This window comes from Miscanthus floridulus, chromosome 6, assembly GCF_019320115.1.
Source record: "Miscanthus floridulus cultivar M001 chromosome 6, ASM1932011v1, whole genome shotgun sequence".
NCBI lineage: Eukaryota > Viridiplantae > Streptophyta > Magnoliopsida > Poales > Poaceae > Miscanthus > Miscanthus floridulus.
Window position 1 is genome coordinate 30,977,549 of NC_089585.1, and position 24,491 is coordinate 31,002,039.

Sequence of the window (24,491 nt, forward strand, 5' to 3'; positions counted from 1 at the left end):
GAGGAGATTGAAGGCCCTAGTTTGGTTTTGGATAATTGATTAAACCTGGCACTAACCTTTGTCATGAGCAATGATATGAGCAAGGTTGGTGCAATCTAAGTGATTGAGCAAAATGATGTCCATGGTGATGGAGGTGGACATGAGATGATGATGATCAAGCTCAACATTGGAAAAGAAGAAAGAGAAAAACAAAAACCAAGAAGATCAAGGCAAAGGTATAAGATAGGTTTTTATTTTGCACTCAAAACACCATAAAGAGTGTGAGTGACTTAGGATCGATAGCCATACTATAAAGAGGAGAAATCTTTAGCTAAATGGTTTATCGAGTGCCACTAGGTGACATGACTCATGCATTGCATTTAGGAACCTAGTGTGCTAACTTTGACCCTTGTAAAATGCTTTGAAAATGCTAACACACGTGCACACAAGTTCTACACTTTATGGTTAGCAAGTTGGAAGCAAGGGCGAAGTGGTTGTGGACTTAGAACATGAAAAGGAGGAGCTGGACAGCGACCGGATGCTGGCCACGTCCTGACCAGGATGCTAGGGGGCTTAGTCCGATCAATTTTAAAAGTTGGTGCGAAGTCGACCGAGGGCGGCAAGGTGTGATCGGATGCTGGCACTGAGTGGATCGGATGTGTCCTGGTCACATTCTATAGAGGAGGCATTTCGTGCGATCGGACATGCAGGGGCTAAGTCCTGGTTAGCGCTGACGTATGGTGACGTTAGCATCAAGAGCGCACACATATGAATAGTGAGAGGACCAGATGCTAGGGCGCATCAGGTCGCCTTTGACCTGACACGTCCGGTCAAAGAAAATCAGCTCTGGATGCTCTCTGGACTTGATCTGACGCCAAGTGATCTAGAGTCTGGTCATTTCATCTATGAGTCCGGTCATAACTTAACCCTAGGGAGCTTGTTCAGATGACCGTTGGAGATTGATGCTCGATATTCAAAGGACATGACACATGGCATGAGATCATCGACCGGACACTGGCTCGGGCGTGTCCAGGTCAGTTTGCAGGGCGCCTCTCTATGACTCTAATGGCTCTATTCATTTGGGGACATCTATAATAGAGTTTGGCTGGCTCCAAGGGAACTCTCTTGGAACTTTGACATTCCTAACATCCTTGTGAGCCTAAGCAAACACCTCTCACTCATCTCCATCATTGATTCATCATCATAGTGAGATTGGGAGTGATTTCAAGTGCATTTACTTAAGTGATTGCATCTAGTGGAACTTGGGGATCGTTGTGGCTGTGGATTTCTTGTTTCTCTTGGTGGTTGCTGCCACCTAGATGGATTAGAGCAATGGAGGAGCTTTGGCATGAGTTGGTGATTGTTCATGGTTGGCTCCCATGATTGTGAGGGGTCTTGTACCTTCTCCGATGGAGAGTCGAAAGGTGACTCTAGTAGATTGCTCGTGTCATTGAGTTATCTTGCTTGTGGATAGGTTCTTGTGGTGTCCAATTATGTGGATGAGGTTTGTGTAACACCTCTTAGCCACCGAACCACCAAGTGTTGGTTGACACAGCGGGGACTAGCGTGCTGGCAAGCACGTCAACCTCGAGAGAAAAATCGGTTGTCTCTTGCCCTTTGGTATTTTCCTAGTGATTGAATTGGTATTCATATTATGATTGGTTCACTCCTCTACGCGGCAGTATAATCACCCTACTCACTCATTTACATTTCCACAAACTAGTTATAGCAAGCTCTTTAGTGTAGTTAGAATTGAGAGCTTGCTTTGTAGTTTAAGTTCATCTAGTGGGGCTCTTTAGTGTAGCAAGTGTGAGAGCTCTTAGTGAGTAGTGACAGCCAATTGTGTGCCTAGTAATCATAGTAATTAGAATTGTTGGATAGATGGCTTGCAACCCTTGTAGAGCTAGAGCAAGTTTGCATTTTGCTATTTGTCATACTAATCAAATTGCTCTAGTGATCTTGTAGTTTTTTAAATAGGCTATCCACCCCCCGTTTAGCCATATTAGGACCTTTCAGTTGAGCCATCAATAGATCAATCTTGGACTTCTTTACCTTACTAACCCCTTCATGTGCAAGGTGAAGAGTGTCCCAAATCTCCTTAGCAATCTCCAAACCAATCACTTTGTTGTACTCTTCCGGGCTCAATGCACTTAGAAGAGCACTAGTAGCTTGAGCATTGCAATGTATCATGCGAATCTCTCTTGGTGTGGGATTTTTGGGATCAACGGGATCTTCAAAACCTACACACACTATTCCACATCTTCGGATGGAGTCCAATAAGTTAAGCCTTCATCATATGCTTCCACTTGGCGAAGTTAGTCCCATCAAATTGGGGTAACTTGCCCAGTGGGTATGTTGATGTGAGTGTTAGTAGGCAAATTTACAGAATCATAATTAAAGGATACACTCGAATATGATCTCTTGGTATTGGACTTGAGTGTCCTATTTGGTAGCCTTTGAGCATAGTACTCATCATCATCATCTCCATTCTCTGACTCATTGCTTGGTTGTGGGCTTGATTGCACCTTTCTTCTTGCTTTGTGTCTCTTCTTTTCCTTGTTCTTGTTCTTGTCCTTTTCTTGTCTCCCTTGGAGGATCCCTTAGCACCAAGCTTGAGCTTTGGAAGTCACTCGAGCGCTGCTGCGGGATCATCCTCAAGAGCTTTGGGTTCCTCTTCACTAGGAACATCCTTAAAGTGTTCCTCTCCATCTTCCTCCGATACCCTTTCTCTAGGACTTGCCATTTCCTCACATGGTTAAGTGCTATTACGAGGAAACATGCTCTAATACCAATTGAAATGATCTGGCAAGTGGCCTAGAGGGGGGTGAATAGGTTTTTTTCTAAAATTTAATCAACTTCACAAAACTAGTCAGAACGCAGAACCTCCAGGCCTAAGCGTGGAGGTTCTGGGGCACGGAGGTTCTGGGGCTAAGCATGGAACCTCCAGGATCAGAGTAAGAAAACAATCTACTATGGAATTTAACGAATAAAAAATAGATCGAATATAATACTAGCCTTCCTAGGAAGTGTGTTGAGCTATCCAAATAGTTGGTTGCACCTAGAGGATGAGGGATTCGTAGATCGGATGCAAACCCTAAAACTCAATTCAAATCACAAGTAATAGCAACAACAACAGCAATCACAAAGGACACGAGGATTTATCCCATGCTTCAACTCGCCACAAAGGCTTGTCTGCGTCCACGTTGTTGAGGTTAGCTACAAAGGCAATGGAGTCTCTTTAAACTCACTCCTCTTCTCCAACCTAGCACCAAGGCAATAGATTGGAGGGTTCCACTAAGTGACAAAGGGTAATACAAATGTCCCGGTGCTCAACCACAGTAGATTGGGAGCTACCGGGCGACCGCTAGCTGTCTAGGAGCCAGGATCCAAGAGTAACAAACACACCAAGCTGCTAGGGCTTCACCAAGTGCACAAGAACATAGGAGAATGATCTTCTTGAGCTTTCTCACACTCTCTAGAGCCAAATCCCTTAAGGAATCACAAAGATTTGAGTAAGGGAGTTGGGAGCACTGAGCTTTGAGAGAGAGAGCTTCTGTTGCGAGTCTGAGTGAATGAGGAAGAAGATGACCGTTGGAGAGCGAAGGGGTGAGTATAAATACCCCCACCATCACCCACAAAATGGTCAGGTCAGACAAGCCCTAGAGCCTCCGTGTCAGGACACGGAGGTTCTGTGTAGGCCAGAGCAGATAAGAATTCAGCTCAGCTGGCTTTTTGTGCCTAGGATTATTTTACATGTAGATGGAGTTTTGAGCACTTGGTTCCACCTAGCACACTATTAATATCCCCCTTGATAGTATGGCTTGTCCTATGACTCAATTTCAAAATATAAAATGAATTAAACTAGCTCTTGGAGCTGTTGCAAGCCATCCTTTTGAGTTGGGGGGTCTCCTTTATTTCTTTGCACCCATGACTAAAGATATGTTGTCAAACACTTGTCAAAGCCATTAGTCCTTTAATTATGTGGTCAACATCACCAAAACCCACTTAGAGCTTGATTGCACTTACAGAGATATAATTTTTTAACCTTCCAAGCGCCAGGGAACCTACATGCTTCGGGTCATGTGATTTGGAAGCAAGCATCGGCAGCCACAATGTTTCTACCCGATGCCTAGCACTCTCTCTCTCTCTCTTCGTTCTGGCATCGGCCAAACACCACATTGTGGCTAGTCTAACAATCGTTCAATGAGATAAGCTTCGTTGGTAGGGTGCTCCATCTTCTTATCCCTCATCCTACCATCAGGTCCTCCATTTAGAGGGCCATCTCGAGGTGGAGTCGCGGGAGCACTTTTTAGGACTTAGATGTCGGTTGGTTCGGGCCTTTTGGGTCGTAATTGATTCACAACATGAATAGGTTCCCTTGCTTTGCATTTGGTTAGGCTGGTGTACAATTGATTACACATAATTGGATACCTTCCCATTCAATTTTATAGATCATGGTTGTTTGCGTTTACATCCTTGTTGCTCCTAAGGCTAAGCCCAATGCACTAGCATGGCTAGAGCCTCTCCAAAGCCACGTGGGCTCGGATTCATTTGGAGAGAAGAAGCAATATGGTGGCTTGTTTTGCAAGCAATCAGTGTGACCTACAAAAGCAATGATCCCTTCACCTGGTAAAAAGAGAAGCATACCATAGCATGGCGATGGAGAAAAAAGGCGTTGGCTTGAATTAAAAAGCAATGGTCTCAAGAGAGAACTAGTTTTTTTAATGTTACCGGGGGATTACTCTCCACCTGAATATATATTGATATAGCCCCAAATCGGGTCGTTATATGATTTACAAACGTTGAGGGGGGAAAAACAACAACAATAGGAAGACGCCTTAGCACCAAGGCGAAAAGTGGCAAGACCACAAATACACCAGCGAAATGCAAAGACTACCACACCAACGCACAAGAGCCCTTCGACGATGCCTCCAAGGAGGTGAATGATGCCAGAACATAATCATCATCGGCCAAGCGGGAACTTGGCAAAGCTTTCGCTCGAGCCTTGTACAGGAGGATAGCTATAGGCGGAGGGGCGACCGCCACCACACCACGCGTAGCCGTTTCACCAATGAGCGTCCACGTCTAAATGGAGGGAGTAGGGGTGCCGGCCACCGCCACACCGCGTGAAGCCGTTACTAGACTCGCCCACGACGGTGGGAGGTGCACACCAGCAAACGTCCATGCTTGGACGAATAGAGAGAAGGGTGTCGGCCGTCGCCACTCCACGCGGAGCCATTCTTGGACTCGCCCGCGTTGGTAGGAGGCGTGCACCGGCAAGCGTCCACGCCTAGGCGAAGGGGGCAACCGACCGCCGCCACACCGTGGAGCCGTTCTCGGACTCGCTCACAACAGAGAAAGGCGCGCATCGGTAAGTGTCCCCCACCTAGACAGGGAGAGGGGGTGCCAGCCACCGCCACACCACGTGAAGCCATTCCCGAACTCGCCCGCGACAGAGGGAGGCGCGCACCGGCAAACGCCTACGCCTGGATGGAGGTGGGAGGGGTGCTGGCCGCCGCCACACCGCGCGGAGCCGTTCCTAGACTCACCCGTGACGGAGGGAGGCATGTACCGGCAAGTGCCGATGCCTAGATGGAGGTGGGAGGGGTGCCGACCATCGCCACACCGCGCGGAGCCATTCCTGGACTGGCCCACGACGGTGGGAGGCATGCACCGACAAGCGCCGACGCCTGGACGGAGGGCGGGTGCCGGCCGCCGCCACACCACTCGGAGCTGTTTCTGGACTCGCCAGCGAAGGTGGGAGGCACGCACCGGCATGCATCCATGCCTGGACGGAGAGGGTGTCGGTCGTCGCCAAACTGTGCGGAGCCATTCCCGGACTCGCCCGCGACGGTGGGAGGCGCGCACCGGCAAGTGTCCGCACTAGCAAGACGGAAGAAGAGGAACGAAGAGGATGCCTCTAAGGAGGAAGCGGCATCAGCAGACGTCGTCGTCCGGGCTTTTGCCCTAGCCTCAAACAAGCCGCCTGCAGCGCCCATCCGGAGCCCCACAGAGGAAGACTGCACCACGCCTGCCCACGATGAAGATGCAGCACGTGGCCAACCTGGGGATGCTTGGCCCGCGGACACCCTAGCCGCGACGAAGCAAAGGTCGCCGTCGGCCACCGGATCCAGCTACCAGGCCACCGGATTAGGCCTCCAAGCCGCTGGATCTGGACATCCCTGAGCTCGATCGCACCACGCTCCGCACACCCGCGCCAGCAGCTCCCCCATAGAATCTAAGAGGATGGGACTTAATCAGGCAGCGGGTGCACTGGATCCGGCCTATGCGGAGGCGAAGCTACCGCCACCGTCGCAGGCATCCGGCATCCTAAGCACCGTGAGAACAGAGGAGGGCCGAGGGGAGAAGCTCTCCACCGAGCGGTGCACAATCGGCCTGTCGACTAGACGCCCAAGCAGTAGCTCCCCACTCTGGCGAGAGAGCAGCCCAGCACTCCCGGTCCCGGTCAGATGGAGATGCGCCCTTCGCAGAACCGGTTGGGGCTCGAGAACCTCGCCGCCGCCGTCCTTGAGAGCTGCACGGGCATCCCGACGGCTGCCTCCAGCGGCGGCGAGGCGCAGCGGCGAGGGAGAGGGGCTGCGGCAGCCGGGGTGGAAGGTTCGCCGCCCATGTCACCCTGTACGGAGAGCGACGCGGGGGCTCGCCTTACCTTTTATTGTTCAAATATAAGCCGTACTTTTTCAGTCAACGAACAATATTTTTCTCTCACAACAAATCAACCAACAGTACTTTCAGACATGACTTATCAACCAAGCGAACATGGCAATGGCCGTCATGAGAGAACTAATAGGTCAAATTAAGAACGAAAACGACGTGCATAAAGTAATAGATAATGGGAGCGGGTAAAAACATAGAAAAAATAAGCTGCATTATAAAATTAGTTGGTAGTGAATCTTTTTATCAATATAATACTACATTCTGAACTACGTTGGTCGTGCACTAAGCCCCGAACCAAACACTCAAACGGCACCTTAATTACTTGGTAGTTTTCTTTAGAAAATTAATTGCTTGGTAGTTGGTACACCCTTCCGAGCGGCTCATCGATGAGCCCCTCAGTGTTCGCCTCTTGTGTCTTGTGTGGGCTTGCGTTTCGGAGCCCCTGGAATGTTGTAGCGACCCAACGGGGCTCAAGAAGTCAAGATAGTGGCGTACTGGCGTGCCATTGCTGGCAGGGCTTGGCAACAACCAAACCAAAGCAATGCTTTCACATTTTAGCTGAACTATGGCAGGGCAATCTATCTATGTATTGAAACTTAAAGCGACGCAATTAGCGCACGGACATCCGGCACGAGCACGCGTCCGGACGTCCTTGGGACCATCCGATTAAGATAATAAGAGTGGTCCAAATCTCATCGAATAAAAAACAACAGACATGAATAAAGCAGACATATCCGATGCAATTGAACGAGCGCGCCACCACATCTGAAAACGAGCGTGCTCCCGCGTGCGGCCCGTCCCCCGCCATGCCGCCGTGCCTCGTCGCGTCGTCGTCCCCCGCCGCGCCACCGTGCCATGTCGCATCGCCATCCCCGCTGTGCCGCCATCCCCTGCGCACCCGTTGCCCTCCGTGCCCCCATCCCCACCATGCTCCGTCGCCCCGGAGCAATGCGAGATGTAACATCAAAAGTATTACTTGCTTGCAACATCAGAACAATTCTACTGCAAACATCAGAACATACTATTGCAACAACAGAACAAAGCTACTGCAATGCGAGATGCAAGATCAAAAAAAAATAGACTAATGCAACAAAGAAATATTACTTGTTGCAACATTAGACCAAGGCTATTGCAACAATAAGACAAAGCGCAATGCGATAAGCAACGTCATAAAAAAAGAGACCAATGCAACAAAAAAATATATTACTTGTTGCAATATCAAAACAAGGCTATTGCAATGCAAGATGCAACATCAGAAACAAAAAAAAGAGACTAATGCAACAAAGAAATATTACTTGTTACAACAGCAGAACAACGCTACTGCAGCATCAAATTTATTCAGCTGCAACATGAAAAGCATTGTCTTCATAAAAAGTTAGTCGTCGAGGAAGAAGGAGGGCGACGGATGAGCGGCCACGTGGCCACGCGCGTAGCCCGGCTCAGTGACGAGTGCCAGGCCTAGGCGGGGGCGCGGGGCAGCAGCCGGCGGGGTGTGCGGAGCAGCGCCGGCAGGGGTAGGCGGGGACGCGTGGGGCAGCGACCGCTGGGGGACCTCTTGGGCAGCTCGGCCTCAGCGCACAGGACGGCAGCGGAATCTCACAGCCTTGGCGGTCACGGCATGAGCGGAAGGGAGTGGGGGCTCACGGGATGGGATAAGGGAACCGGAGGGTCACGTATCGAGGGCCGCATGGCCGCGTCCGGATAACTGTTGCAGATGGACGTCCTGTTAGAATAATTATCGAACTTAAAGGGGACCTGAAGCCCTGAATCGGGGTCCTTTGAGGTCAGCTTGTCTCCCTTGTCTGGCTTGCTTGCCTCTCCTCACCGAGCAAGGTTAACCTTGCCAAGGTAGGAGCTCACCCAAGCTATCAAGTAGAATCCTTGCTTTCACAGACAACGAGGTAGTGCAGTGGGCAGAGGATCCAAATGCATCAATTATTACAACTCCTTGCCCGGCTAGGCAAGGCGGGGTCGGCAGGGAATCCAAGCACGCCATAGTATTTGAGGTAATTGCAGGTCCTTTACTCACTCTGCAAAACGTGGCTACATTTCTAGCATGAAGAAGTCATGTATAAGACTGTCTCCATCGAGAAACCCATATGGACACCCAAATCTAAAATGGATAGCAAAAGACCCAAAATCAGCCTCCAACAGAGTACCTATACGAAAGACCTATTTTTTATTACCTGAGAGGCACAACCCAAATATGAACATTCTCTCTCCTGAAAACTCATTTGCAGAAAGGATTCTCTTTTAGGTCTTGTTGTTGAAAAAAATACTGAATAGGTATCAAACCTTTTGCCTTTAGCACTGCCTAAAGGACTAATGAGTTTTGTATTTTGGATGTTTTTGTTAGAGATAGCCTAAAAACGGTAAAAATGGGTCTTGAGCAAAAACTATGTATTGCTTTACATGCATGAAGAAATATATAGCTTACATCATTCGAGCTAAACCTGAGAAAACCTCAGGCGACACACTTTATGGACACTATTACCCCCTATCGCAAACATGAACAGGATAAGTAGGGTAGTATCTGAAAGAGATCTCCATCTGAAAGTTAACCACACCTGACCTTAAACCTATCCTGTCCTTTTTCCAACAAATGACAATAATATCCTAACAGCATCCACATACAAATAAGTCAGTGTGATTAGAAAGTTTACAGAAAAATGCTTATGAAATACAATCTATCTTTGGATTTGGTCCGCAGCAGGGTTACTAGTAGCCGACGAAGCTGGCGTCTTGCCGTTGGGGATGCCATTGTCTGCCGGAGCGGGCGTTCCCCATTTCCCTTCGGATTCCGATGGCTCCAGCACTTTAACAGACCCATCTGACAGCCCGACCGCAAATTGGTTTGGCTCGTGGGGATGTGCGGCGACGACAAGAGGGTGAACAGGTGGATTGCTGGAATCATGAAACAGACATTTCTTAGGTTCCTGATGCTATATATATAAGGATCATATGGCACTATGGCAATCTATGTTGTAATATGAACGGGCACTCAAGCGTAGAAGCATGTCTAGAAGTTCATTATCCAATATTTTCTGAATTTGCCATAATGCACCCACAATACAGGGATTGATGATTGATCAGCAGTCCCAGAGGCAGAATAGCACCCCAGCTGCCTGAAGCCCTGAATCAGCTCAATGGTACTACGGATACTTGAGAGTTGATCTATGTACGTCAACAATTGCCCAGCAAGTTTAACACAACAATATCAGAACAGTAATGGTAACCTATGAAGACTTCAACCACCAACAAAATCAATAATATACATGATGCTCAATTAGTGATCTAATTAACTCTCAGAACTGATTAATCACTAAGCCAAACCACATAGAAGCAAGAACCCATAAAAAACTTGGCTAAAGAATCATTTAGCATCCCACCTCTCTTTTATTTTAAATCAAAAGGCTTGCACAAACTATAATGTAATGGTTGAAATTGAGAATTTGCATTGGAATCACACCTCAAATGCTAACGGTGAACAGAAAATGCACTGGCCCATCCAAATCCTCACATGGTCTTTAGCTAAATAATATGTATCCAATGTACAAGGAGGGTACCTGTTTATCACCGATGGCGCAATTCGACATCTTAATCTCAAGTTCTCCGCATCAAAAACACCTATGTTACCATCAGTGAAGGCAGCAAAAACTAGCTGGCTGTTACATGAGTATGATGCATGCGATATGGAAGCTGACAATGTGTCCTGGGGTATCCACTGAAACAAGAGAAACATATTTAATAGGCAATCAGGCAATGAGAAAATAGTACTTTTTGATCAAGTATATGATGTGCAACCTGATAGATCCTCCCCATTTTTGATGCATCATATATGGCTAGTTGAGTCTCATGTACTACTAGCAAGTGACTTTGGTCAGAACTAAACTGGACCCGTGTATCTCCTGAAGGAGTCTTTCCAGCTGGCATTTGTATCGAGACTGTTCTCTTTTTTTCCCAGGTGTCATTGGTCCACACACAGAGCTGAATAGATCAAAGTCAGTGACTGCTTCATTGGTGCAAGTAAATTCAGAGAGAAAAACAAGAGAGGTAGGGAAGGAGATGAGGGTTGTTGAAAACATGGTTATCTTGGGACACAAACAAGAAATTCATTATTAATAGTAACCTGTGCATCGGCGCCTGAAGAAACAAGTACACCAAGGTTGGTGGAGAATGCCAACCCAGTTATCCTCTTTTGATGTCCTTTGAGTCTAGTTTTTACCTGACAACCCAAAGGTCAGAAGGCTGAATTAAATTATTCACAGTATCATAAACTGCATCAGAGATTAGGCATTTATTACCTCATCTACCCTGACATTGTATATGTGGATGGTTGAATCTTCCATTCCTATTGCTATGATGTTATTGTCTTGAGGGTGAAATGCTAAAAAAGTTGATGCTGGTGGAGGTGGCATGAATGTTGTCATCACCTGCATGAAGGATGCATGATTAAATCTTCTTGAAGTCTGAAAATTTCATCAGAATAAAATAGTTAAGGCATTACCTTAAATGTCATCATGTTAAACAAAGAAACCTTCCCACCACAAGCAGACATCACATAGGAATCATTCTTTGAGAGTGCAATGCATGGGACTGCCTCCTCTGGATTGGTATCTGCTGTATCATTTGTCATGACAAGACCGCTATTTGGCTGCCAATGGTGTGGCACAACACTGGCTGTGGCCTGCTTAGGACAGAAAAAATTACAACATAACCTTGATTGTCCTAAAATACAAAAGACCAACAGAAAAGTAAAACATACTTTTCCACTCGGATTTTGTTCGTTTCGACTCCATTTCCATAGCCTTTGAATGGCATTAGACCCTAGTGCTAGCAACCCAACACCAGAATTTGTGTACAGAAGTCGGACAACCTGTACACAAAAGATGTTAAACCCACGCATATTCCATGATGACAAGTGTGAAACATACATCAAGAAAATCCAACCTTTCTGGTCTGGTCAGGAGTTTCTGGCATTGTTGCTACACGGCATTGCTGGGGATTTAGGACCTCCATTAGTTCCCAAGGTTTTGCTTTATCAGGCTTCTCTTCTGAGATTCTTGGCTTTATATCTATGCTTCTTGATGCTGTATCCCCACCATTCTATTCAAATTTATCATCAAGTTAGATGTTATTTCAATTATTGATAATAGGTAAGCAAGGAACTTTTTGTCTTAAACTATGAATCACCATACCAGTATAGGAGATGGCTTTGCAGGAGAGTTCCTGTCCAAGTGATCCATTCGTCCTATGTTAGGAGAGATGCTAGCAACAACAGGAGCACCTGAGACCTGTAAATTCAAAATTAGTGTCAGGAGTCAAGGTCAATCTAAAAACGAGGCTATGAAGCACAAAATAAAAATAGCAGTCAAAAAGTTCTGTAGGAACCTTCATAGAAGAAGCTTCATATTGCGGCCTAAATACTTCGAAAGGAGGCCGGCTCCCTAATGCGCGTAGAGTTCTGAGTCCATCAGCATTTGCAAGTATCTTAAAACCATTGTCCACTGTAGTAACGGCAAGAAGATTGCCTTCTTTATTGAACCTCAAGCGAGGAAGAGCCTGGCATAACGTAAAATGGTTAGATTGACCCCTCCAGAAACAAGGACAAACATGAAAGAGAGCAGAGACTAACTGGGAGGCCTCCTTCAGCGTCTGTGCAGATCAGCATATTATTATTATCAACATCCCAAAATTTAATCTGGTTATCTTCACCAGCAGCCAAAATGTGATTCTGAGCTGTATCAAACTGCACTACACCAGCAACACCAGCTGACTTTTTACGGAATCCAGAATAAGTCCTCTTGATAGATCCTTCACTTTCATTCCACTCAACCAAATATGAGTCTCCCTCTTTGCTCGTTCCACATGAGAACAACCTTCACATGAGGGAAAAGCAAATTGTTTCAATAGTAAAAATTGAAACAACTAGAACTACTTTTGGTGGTAAAAATAAGAGCCAACCTATCTATTCTTACCTAGTCCCATCAGCACTATATAGCATAGTAGTACACCACTTGCCAGGAGCATCATAGTCCACCCTAGATCCCATATTGTCATAAAGCCAGGCCTTAATTTTTCCGTCAAGGGAAGTTGAGAAGATGAACTGCATCAAAGATAAGAAAGTCATGTATTAAACTTGATTTTGACAATGCTGCTGAGTACTGGAAATTGTAACATAATAACATAGAGCTGTCTGAATAAGTGAATAATCCAAAGGATTTTAAATTTAGATAAGATCATTCTTCTATTAATTAAATAGATTAGAATGGAATATCAATTAGAAATTTGATAAAATTGATGATAAACAGTGCGGACAGCTCTTGGACAAATGCTATAGCGAACAAAACAGAGGTACCATAAATACTGCTAAAATCAACATCTGTTCACTTAAAAGTCATCCACATGCAGACCTCCCTCTTTTCCATTTGAATAGGCATATCACTATATTGTATGCCATAATCGTAGTAGAAACTCCATAGCCATAATCCCTAAATTTAAACTAGAGCAAACAACAAAGTAAAACTAGGTATAGAAAAGGCATCAACAGCAAAGATTGGTATTGCATCCAGAATGAAATGTTGATGTGTACATATTACTCAGACAACGCACCTGAATACTCTCTTTGTGATGTGGACATATAGAATACACAGGCGCCTCGTGCCCTTCAAATGTGAATAATTTCTGTCCATGCATATCCCATACCTAAAAGAGAGAAAATGAAGTTCAAGGAGACAAGCCATATAAAAAAGTTTATGAATTTTCCAGACAAGTCACATCTCATACCTTTATCAGTTTATCATCTCCACATGTGACCACACAAAGTTGCTTATTTGGTCGGGAGAATGCTATATCATTCACACCTCCAGAATGAGCCTCAATCTAACATGAGGAAAAAAGATATATAGTAACACAATTTATGTTATATGGCATTTTTAATTATCTATAGGAGTTTGATGCAGTACCTCTAGGACGTGTCGTGTCTCATTTGGTGGTTGATATGCATGTAGATGGATCAAATGTTTCGTGAATGCAACTCCTAAAACAACAAAAATGTAAGTTTAAATGAAAATCATTGCCCAACAGAGTATTACTTAGTTTCTTTTCTCAACAAAAGTATCAGCTGAAAAGGTACAGTATTGATACTAACCAATCAATTCTCCATCAGGGCTCCAGGTAACTCGATTAATGGATATGGAAGGGTCTTTGGCAACAGCATTCTTTACACAGGAATGGCAAATAATCAGGCTCACAAGATGAAACACACACACATGCTAACAGACAAGGTACAAGTAAATAGATATCAGAAGTAAATTACAGCTAAGACTTCAGCTTGCATTTGAATACCTGAAATTGCGGTGAGCATGCATTTATATCCCGAATTTTGAAGGGCTTTGAAAGTAATGTTTCACGCAAACCGATCTCATAAAGTGTAAATTCACCATTGGCAGATCCCACTGTGTAGTAAAACACAGGGTAAGAAAATTAATAAATTGATGTATAGCCAAGTTTAGGATTCACACAGGTTCCATGAAACAGTGCATACCACATTTTATAAATAAAGATAATCAAATAACACAGTTATCTTGATCATACCTAGAAGCAGTGTATGGCGAGTTGGATGAAAATCCAAGCTAGTTACATTAGATCCATGTGACAATGAACAAGCAACTGTCCTTGGAAGATCATCCACTGACCATGCAGGTTGAGGGATGGGAGCAGGATATGTGGCCTGCACAAGCATGATTGATTATTAAAATTCATACAAAATCCAAAAATGTCATATTTTCTAAGTGCAAAACTGCAAATGCAATATTACCTCATCAATGCCATGTCCACCAGGCCTCAAGCGCTTCATTAGTTGCTCTGACTCTGCACTTTGATAGTCTGTTATAGTTGGGCGTTTCAACATGGAGACAGCTGACGAAACAATGTAATATAAATGACGTCATGTGAAGTTTTGAGACATGCATATAATTGACAACATAAATACATTTCCACATGACAACGTACACAACCGTTCTAAGCAAAACTGAATGGCCCTTTTTCTGAGCAAAACCTTTACAGGTTAACTGAAAGAGTATAACATTACTAATTAATTGCTGCACCAAATTATCATACTTAATACTATATGGACTGGTATGAAAAACACAAAAACATAAGAATCTGCCGGAACTGTAGAGCAAACAACATTAAACCTACCAAAGAATAGTGTTATTTCACATGTAGAATGGGACTGAAGCCATCAATGCATATCAGCTACATCATGTTTAATCACTGAGTACTTTGTAAATTATAACAAATTAGAAGCATCTAATATATATCTGGAACTGAAGTTTCACATGTGTAATTGTTTCTGGAATGGACTGGTACAAAGTACAAAGGCATACTAAACTACAAATGTATGTGTTCAATGTATTAATTGAATTGCACAGAAAATAGAAAATTGTTATAATGTATTAATGCAGATCAAATTAACCACTGTGTGGAACAATATGTTCAAAACAAACAACCAGATGAACTTTAACAGAAATGTAGCACCACACTTGCATACCTTGATTGGGCGGAACAGGTATTGATGATGCTGCTACAACAGCAGACTGAACAGATGAAGAGGCAGCTGCATTCACCATCCAACCAGCTAAAGATGGACCAGGTGGAGGAGGTTGGAATGGCTGCATAAATAAATGCATAATGTAAAAACAAAAAAACATCATAAAAGCCATGCACGAGCAGAAAATGATCAAGCAAACATACAGTATGAGCTGTGAGTGGTGGATATGTGGCACCAGCCTTTGGAACAGCTGCCAGTGGTACAGATACCGGTGATGCACGAGCTCCATTGGGTGGAGTACACGTATGGTCAGTAAATAAAGTCTTGATATCTGGATTTGGACGAGGATTCTTACAAAGCTGATGCTGCCAATTCAAGCTGCACATTTGGGGGGGGAAATCATGATCACACTAAATATTGGAATGAAAACAGAATGTCCAGTAATGTAACAACATTAGATTACTTTCAAACCTTTGATTAATTAGAGTTCGGAGGCGTGATGCCTTAAGAGTTGGGAAGACAAGTTTTTCCCGGAAAAGGGGGTTGGCTTCAATAAGTTTTTTTAGCTCAACCAGCATAATACTTCGAGCTGATTTAGTATCCCCATACTTAGACAACTGTTCATTTTCCCTGCAAGAAAGCAACATTCATTTGATAATTTGAGCTAAAAATTAAAACAGAAGCAGCAGGTAATACTTGGAATAAAACATTGTAAGGTGGTAACAAAATTATATTGTTAAGCAACTAATATTTTTCATAAAAGTATACAGGAAAACACAGCATAACATAAAAGCTATCAAATGAATATCTTAAACAAACCTCTATCATTTGCAAATAATCTGGCAGCTAATTTATGCCGTTGCCAGCTTGCACGTCTACTCAGTTAACATATCTGTACCAGCTGCTTGCCATGGCTTCCTAATGGTTCATGATCTATTAGTAAATGTCCTATTTTCATTACCAGTGAAGATACATTAATTGCAATGCACCAAACAGGAGAAGCATTTTGAATGATTATCTCAAAAAATCTAAGGAGTAAGACTGTAAGAAGCTCTAAGAAATATTTATTTTAATTGGTTCTCAACAATCTGATGCCATGGATTGAGATAGCAAAATGAACAAACCTAAAATTCTCAAGAGTGAGAAGCTGTGTTATCTCCTTATATAACTCCTCATTGAATGTTGAGAAGACTTTAAGATCCTTGACAAGAATATCTACGGCCTTTGCTCTATCATGCCTGTTTGGAACATAGAGAAAGAAAAAAAAAAGTCAATACAGTTCTACAATTCCCCAAACAATGGATCGAAAACCCAGTTCCTCATTCAAATGAGGTTTGAAATATGAAAGAACGGTACCTATCAAGCGCTTCCAAATACTTCTGCTTCCTGATCTCAAAGAAGATCTTCATCGAATACCTATTGTCATCTACCTTGGTGAAACCTGACAAGTATTTCTCCACCTCATCCCATTCCCCAGCATGAACCTTCTCCTCGAAGTACTTCATATTGAAGAAGAAGCCTGACTCTTGCTCAAGCCTACAACACAATGTGACGTAGGGAATTACTACATATAGAATATCAACCCACATGTAGTTCCATTTCTGGGGGGAAATGAACGTGGGAAAACATAGGTTGTCAAATTTGCCACCAATCAACAGAATGAGCACACTAAAGAGCCCACAGCTCCAATTGGTCAAAACTGAAAAACATTGAATAAGCAGCCAGCCACACTGCAAGATTTGAGCTTGAAAACTTATCCTAAATGGCCAACCAAGTATTGTCAAAGACAAAAAGTCACATAGTCCAATTCTGTGCAAGCGGTAGAGTCTTACCGCCTGTGACCGGAAGGTCCCGGGCAATGTTTTTCTAGGCGCTAGGCGCTCTCTAGGCGGTGACCCACCGCCTAGAGCCTAGGCGCGCCTAGGCGGGATTAGGCGTTTCAAGGCGTTTTTCTAGGCGGTAGCTAATATATGCATAAATACGTAAAAGAAAAGGAAAAAATAGCAGATTAATGGTCATAGAATGGGGAGAAAGAAGAGAGGCCCAATAACGGCCCAAGTCTCCCACGCCCAAGTCTTATCCCCTCCCCTCCCAGCCCCGTCTCTCACCCTCCCAGCCTCCTCTGCTCGCGCTCGCTTCCGTCGCTCGCCCCGCGCCTGCCGCCATCGCCCGACGCCCGACGTCGCCTCCTTCCCCACCAGTCGTTGCCGCCCCCGCCGACGTTACCTCCTCACCCAACGCCGCCTGACGTCCGCGCCGCCCCCACGCGTCCCTGCTTTGGCGGATCTGCCCGCCGCCACCGCCTGACGCCGCCTCTTCACCCACCGGCCGCCGCTGCCTCACGTTAGCTCCTCCCCCATCGTCTCCCGACCTCCGCGCCGCCCCCACGCGTCCCTTCCCCACCAGGTCCTCTTCGCCCACCGCCTAGATGTCCGCCTCACCTCCTAGGCCCCGTGGGAGGCCTCCGCCCAGCGCCTAGTCGCGCCTAGGCGACCGCGGAATGTCGCCTTGTTTTTCACTGGTCCCGGGTTCGAGTCGCGGTCTCCTCGCATTGCACAGGTGAGGGTAAGGCTTGCCACTAACACCCTTCACCACACAGAGCGGGAGGTCTCTGCACTGGGTACGCCTTTTTTAGTCCAATTCTGACTAACCAACCGTGTGTTTTCCTCAATGCAAAAATTTGGAGCCAACAGAACAGAGTGCAACAGCACGTCCTACAAGTTCCAACTATCTGGTTGAAATGACGCAATCCAGCTAAATTACCGTCTGGTGCGTCGTTTCCTGATTATTACCCTCAAGACACGACAAGGAGACCAAAGCACAAGTACACCAATCAAAGTGTTAATTAATTAAATTAATCCATGAGCTTCACTTGTTTCGACAAAATTAAGTACCAGAGAAGACGGAAAAAAAACACGCGATTGGTGTAGTAACCCACATGCAAGCTCCATATTCTAAATGTGCCCCTCAGTTTTTCGGGAATAAAAGAAAAGTTAAGACGGATTAAATAAAAACAACGACTACCACTGAGAAACCCACGAGGAGGATAAAATGTCTTTTGACCAAAATAACCCCAAACTTTATATGCTATTACACAGTTCATAGCAAATCGAAAAAAGCCTTAGAATTTTTTTACGAGCAACTCGTCGAAGCCCAGAACCAGAGGAGAAGAAACTGACTTAAGAAAAAAAAAACAGAGCCGCGTCTGGCCGAATTTCATGACAAAAACGCGGAAACAGGACAGGCTGCGCGACAAATCAAATCCCCTAAAGCGTATAAGAGCCTGAACGATCCACCCACCCACCAACCCAGGTAACCAGCGCAAGGAGACGAAGGGGAGTACGCACTTATGCACGGTCTCTTTGAACTTCTCCTCGTCGAGGAACTGGAGGATGAGGAAGACGAGCTCGCGGCTGAGCGACGACATGGCGGCGGCGGCGGCGGCAACCCGCCCGGTGCTCGATCCGCGCGCCCTGGAGCTTGGCCGGCAGCCCCGAGTCCGGAGGGCGCGGTCCTGGTGGCTCGGCCGCCCAGGCGGGCGCGAATCCTAGGGTTCCGTCGTCGGCTCTCTCGCGAGCGAAGCAGAGGCGAGAGAGAAGCGGAGATGTGGAAGAGGGCTGGGTTGGGGGGAGAGAGAAACTTTAGTCTCGCTTTCTTCGATGCGTTGCAGACCTCTCGCCCCTTTCTCTCACCCCACGCCACCCGCCACTGGCTTATCTGTGAGAAGCCAGTGGATTTATTGATAAGTCGTACAGCTTATCGATAGGTGGATCTGCTTATGTGATAGGTCGGGAGCGGCGGAATCGAAGGGGGCGGAATTAAATCGGATGGATATTCGTGAGCTGGCGTCCGGTCGTGAGGGCGACGTGCGCGCGAGACGGTAGAGATCGCGCGACGCAGGGCGGGCGGTTCGGCTCGATCTCGATCGGGGGTTGTTTGCCGCCGCGCGAGACGAGACTGGCGTCTTCCATTCCATTTCCTACGCGTGGTTGGTTCGGACCGGGGAAGGCGGTTCGCATCCGTCGCGCGGTTTCTCGGATCAGCGGCGTTCCAGTGGGAAAACAAACAGTGGCGCACGGCACCGACTGAAGGAGGGGACTGGGCCAGGGTCACGTGTCCTCGGATTAACGGGCAATCCTCTGCCAGCCGCCTCGCATTTACGAGGCTTTTGAGGTGGAGGCTTTTGCCTGATGTAATTATAGCACACATTTTAGTATTTTAAAGAGGTATTTGATTCTTTAGTCACTCCTAAAATTTATATTATTTAGATACTAATAAGGAACATTAAATATAGATTAATTATAAAATCAATTACATAGATAGAGGCTAATTTGCGAGATTATTTTTTTAAGTCTAATTAATATGTCATTAGCACATGTTTACTGTAGCACCACATTGTCGAATCATGGACTAATTAGGCTTAAAAGATTCATCTCGCAAATTAGTCCCAAGTTGTGCAATTAGTTTCATAATTGGTCTATATTTAATACTCAATGTATGTATCTAAATATTTGATGTGACAGAAATTTTAGGAGGCACTGCAGGAACCAAACAGGACCTAAATTTGATCAATTATAAATAAAAATATTACTAATCTTTATGATATTAAATAAGTACCATTTTAAGATATGTATTTTTATAACAAATTTATTTGGTACCACAAATATGAATACTATTATTAGAAACTTGGTCCAATGTGAACCACTTTAATTAACACGCAACTCATAGTTGTATTATTTTTTTTTTTTTTTGACAGAGGGAGTACTACCTACTCTACATAGTGCCAAAATAAACATATGTCTTGCTTATCGAGAAACCAAACCATTTAAAGTTTAACTAAACATATAGTAATATTTATGATGTATAATAAGCATTATTAGATTAAGTATATAATATATTTTTATAATAAATTTATTTAGAGATACATAAATTAATACTAGATATTTTTAGTTAAACTTAAAAATATTTAATTCCTTGGAAAGCGAGATACACATTTATTTTGGACGGAAAGAGTACTCCTTATATTTCGAGGAGTCAAATAGTTAAAACTTTAACCACATCTATATCAAAACATATTAATATTAGTGATACTAGATAAGCATCATTAGATTAATTATGTTACATATTTTTATAGTAAACATATTTGAAGATACAAATATTAATATTATTTTCTATAAATCTAATTAGAGTTGAGATTGGTTGACTCCTCGAAATACAAGTTGAGAGTTAATTATCTGGCAGCAGCTCTAGTTTCGAGATCTATGCTAGATCTATAGTTTGCAGATTAAATTGAGGTGGTTCGGATATTTTATTTGTATCCAGGATTTTCTAGAGCTACAACCTATAGGTGACTAGTTCTAGGAAATCTATGACTAGAGTTATGTCAAACATAGCCTATAAGGATAGGTGATGGACTTGCGCGAGTCAACGACCCGTGCTTTTTCTTCCTATTTTTCTCCCTCTTATTGTATGGTAATAACAATTTTGAAGTTTAGATATTTATTCGACGATAACGTTATCTGTTTTAATATATTTCATTGAGAATCACTTTATATTGTTATTGAATATATATCGTTCTAACTCGTATACTTAACTAGTGTCGTAAATCCAATTTAATTGTGTTTGTGTTAGCCATATGAAGTTGTGGATATATATGTTCTTACATTGTGAATCGGTAGTCATATTGATATAGATTTGAATAAAGTACTTAGATGAGTTAATTGGATCTAATTAATTGCGCTATGATAGTGTTTAATTTTGCTTGGGAACACATATATGTGTTTCTTCAATGTGATTCCTAGATTGCTTGTATTGCAATTAACCTCCGTTAACTACATATGCAGAGGCTTCCTTTGACAATTTAACTAGTTGTACTCCGCATTTCTTTTTCCCCGGTACATAGGGAGAGGCGGTAGAGAATTTTCGACTGATGTAGTAGAGTATAGGGACAGCCATCACCATGTTACCGTTTTCAGCATCGTGCCAAGTAATTTTGATAGCAGTGTTGCAGTAGTACGTAGTGTAGGAATGTCTGGGCAGGCACGTAAAGTAATTTTGATCTCGAAGATTAGATTATTTGGCCTCGTTTGCTGATTTGAAATTTAGCTAAAACTAGTTAAAATACTGTTTCGACTGAATTGTTGTAAGAGAAAAATATTATTTCGGCTAAAACAAAAGTCGAATAAATCAAATATAAGATCGACAAACAGGGCCTTTATATTAACCATGCACTGCAAGTTGCAAAAGCCCGTGCGCGGGTGTACGAGAGCACTGAGCACCCAAGCCGAAAAGGCAAACGCACACATCTTTTCCCTGTGCTGGCTGCTGAGCGATGCCCAGCCCATAAAGCGGGGTCGGCATGTGGAGCCTGAAGAAAAGTCGCCAATAAAGAAAGGAAGGGTAAGCTAGCCCCCGAACCCAACCCATCTATCTCCTCGTCGCCCCTCTCGTGTCGCGTCACGTCTCCTACTGAAAATCTCGCGCGTCGCGCAACGCGAACGGCAAGCGAAGCGCGCGGACGAGCCACTGCGGACCACGGCGAGCGCAGGAGCAGGACGTGAACCCGCGCGGCATCGCGTTCGCGTCTCGCCGTCCGCGGCAGGCAGGCACGACACGAGGAGACGTGGACCAGGAATAGCGAGCGAGAGGGTGGAGAGCGAGGCCGACAGCGACGGGCCTCTGGCGCCACCCCGGGGCCAGCCGTGTCGGTCTCTGGGCGGGTGGTGCTGGATCTCTCTAGAAACCACGGGCCCGGCACCGGGGGTATCTCGCGGGACGCCGGACGCGAGCTGGAACCGACGCGTTTGGGCGCGAGGACGTCTCGTCGTGCTCTCTCGCCGCGCGGCGAGAGCGAGAGGAGGTGAGGAGACAGGACCGAGAGAGAGGGTCCGTTACGTGTTCGTGCTCGCGGAAAAACCCACATTTGTTGAAATTAAAAAAACTCTCGTTTCGGGTGGTGAAGTGGACGGGAGATGGAGTGATCGACACGACAGGACCGGAGCAGCAGCGCTCCTAGCCAGTAGTAGTAGGGGTCTGGATCTGGCTGGAGTTGAACGGGCGGAGACGACCTGGCCTCGCCTGGCCACCGTAGAAGGAAGGGTGAGAAAAGCTGGGGCGGACCGCGGCCGACGGACCTGGCCGTGTCGATCACGCGCGTGAAGGAGGAGATTCCTTTTGGACGTCCGACAAGAGCCGCAGCTGCCGCGGGGAGGGTGCAGTCACCTGCGGTGAGCTTTGAGCGGGGCATCTACTCGCTGATCCTTAGGCGACCGTTTTCTCCGCCACAACTTAGGCGGCACCGCAACAGCGGCTTGACGGGCGTTGGCTGGGAGCCAAACATGCTCTTACTCTCTTACTCCATAGTAGAGATCCTTACGTAACTTTTAAAATGCACAATGGAGTCTCTACAAACTTATTAATTGCTTCACGGGAGTCAAAATCTATATAACCCCATACCAAGCTCATAAGTAAAATGTTTAGTTTAAACCGGAAGTGTCAGTATCTACGTAGATCTTTAAAGTAAAAAATGCACACCGTGGTCTTAAATTTGGCTAAAAATCATCCTGTTAAGGAACCAGGCCCTGAGCGCCTTCACATATCCAAAAAGGTCCTGGCCAGACCTGCTCGCAGACATGGCGAGCGCCTCGATGACACAGCTGATGAGAATCGATCGTATTCTGCCCGCCCGCCGGTTGCTCCGTGAGCCTCGATCGCATGCAACGCCACGACATCACTGGCAAGGTTGTCCTGGCCGATGAACAGAGGCTCACGAGAGCCACAACGACCTTACTATTGTTGCTTGAGCACTAAAGCGACTCATAGAGGTTAGCAGTTCTTGCACCCTAGCTTGTGCGTCGTTGCGTATCGACTACACCAACATCGGGATGACACATAGAAGAGGATGATCGTCGTGCCTCAGCCCTACCACCAACGTTTTACATCCACCACAAAGACCCATGTTGCATGCTTCGAATAGCGCCGTTCGGATCCACGTCGACCCTTTGCGCCGTTGTTGATCCGATCCACCATGATAAGGCGACATCGTGTGGTATAACTTCTTGTGCTTGCACAATTGCAGCTCTTGCATGTCGCCTTCCTATGCTCCGTTGTAGATCCCAAGCATGCTTTGGCACTAGTCGTGTGAGCTCCCTGGTTGATGATGTGTTTTGTTCTCTGTGGTCTATGGTTGCTGCTGTGCTCGTGAACTCTTAATTAGCCTTCCGCTCCTGGCAGCTAGCTGATGGCATTGCCATAATAGTCCACTACTAATCTATCTTGGGACACCACTAACGCAGGCTAACAAAATTGTCACCTTTATTAAAAAAAATACTATAATACACACAAGCAAGTAAGACACGAGACTCCTAACCTCCCAATACAGGCACACGACCACACAACCCACTGAGAAACACCACTGACTAGCAAAGCGGTTACCTTCATATATAAAAATGCTACATACACATAAGCACGACATGTGACTCCCAACCTCCTAACGCACGCACACAAGGTACAACTTGAAATCACGGTCCCACTGCTTGTCTAAGATGACGCACATGTAGTCTAGCGTGGTTCCAAGATGACGCGTGGTGCCAGGGACACCTTCTATCTACTCCGACGCCAGACTGAGAGGGGGCTTCAGCTTTTCTTCAGATTGAGCCCTCGCTGTCTCTGCAAGCCGCTCCGATCGTCTGCAAGGCCACCACAAGGTACGACGTAAAAATTGCAAGCAAACATGAGGGTTGAAACCACTAAACACAATGTCACGTTGAGCCTGCTCTCCCGTCCAAATCTAATTACATGAGCCTGCTCTCCCGCCCAAATTACATGCACCTCAGTGCCAGAAAAAATAAAACAAAGCAGTGCCCGTACCTCCTTTCTTTTTCCCTAAGAGCCCCCGTTATTACACATAACAGCGGCTTACACTCCCGGGAAAGTGGGAATAAAGATTCATAAAGATAGGTTTGCTTTCGCCAAATGCGTCCACCGAAAGTCGAGTGGAGGGAATCCGTCGTGTGCCGAGCCGGCGGGCCGCGATCTCCCGTCCTCCGTGCGCACGAGTCGGCACTTCGGCTGGCGGACTCGCACGTCGGCAGATTGGACGGCCGGCCGGCCGGCCGTGTGGTCTGGTAAGTCCTAGCGACGGATCCAGGAAATATTTTATGAGTTGAACAACAATGTTGCTCGATCTTAAGTCTCGATCCCTCTATACTATGCTCAGTGATGTGCCTCAATGGTTCTCCCGGTTGCCCCACCACGCCAGACCACTCTTTTCACACACTGC

The 24,491-nt window shown here is 45.6% G+C and overlaps 1 protein-coding gene across 2 annotated transcripts; it reads right to left on the reverse strand.

Annotated features, from left to right (window-relative positions):
* Positions 1-9,042: 9,042 nt before the first annotated feature.
* LOC136455888 (protein TPR1-like) lies at positions 9,043-18,897 on the reverse strand. Of its 2 annotated transcripts, none has more exons than XM_066455598.1 (25): positions 18,559-18,897; positions 16,568-16,747; positions 16,336-16,449; positions 15,683-15,841; positions 15,415-15,589; positions 15,212-15,332; positions 14,477-14,529; positions 14,254-14,389; positions 14,005-14,114; positions 13,808-13,877; positions 13,623-13,696; positions 13,444-13,539; positions 13,270-13,362; positions 12,636-12,763; positions 12,293-12,536; positions 12,049-12,219; positions 11,856-11,951; positions 11,608-11,763; positions 11,423-11,533; positions 11,165-11,344; positions 10,962-11,090; positions 10,787-10,882; positions 10,462-10,644; positions 10,224-10,381; positions 9,043-9,561 (listed from the first exon to the last, which is right to left on the reverse strand). In XM_066455598.1, the coding sequence occupies exons 1-25, from the start codon at positions 18,636-18,638 to the stop codon at positions 9,345-9,347; spliced, it is 3,330 nt and encodes a 1,109-aa protein (XP_066311695.1). In that variant the 5' UTR covers positions 18,639-18,897; the 3' UTR covers positions 9,043-9,344. The 2 variants fall into 2 exon arrangements, with proteins under 2 accessions (XP_066311695.1, XP_066311694.1); XM_066455597.1 differs by having other exon boundaries at positions 14,477-14,577.
* Between the last annotated feature and the right edge of the window lie 5,594 nt (positions 18,898-24,491).

Bases quoted from the DNA above. Each gene is read 5' to 3' on its own strand.
- LOC136455888 (XM_066455597.1), bottom strand. From the start codon at position 18,638: ATGTCGTCGCTCAGCCGCGAGCTCGTCTTCCTCATCCTCCAGTTCCTC. The intron at 15,590-15,682 runs GTTTGAAAGTAA...CCAAATGTGCAG, and splicing joins CGAACTCTAATTAATCAAAG to CTTGAATTGGCAGCATCAGC. The intron at 14,578-15,211 runs GTATGCAAGTGT...TTGTTTCGTCAG, and splicing joins ACCTGTTCCGCCCAATCAAG to CTGTCTCCATGTTGAAACGC.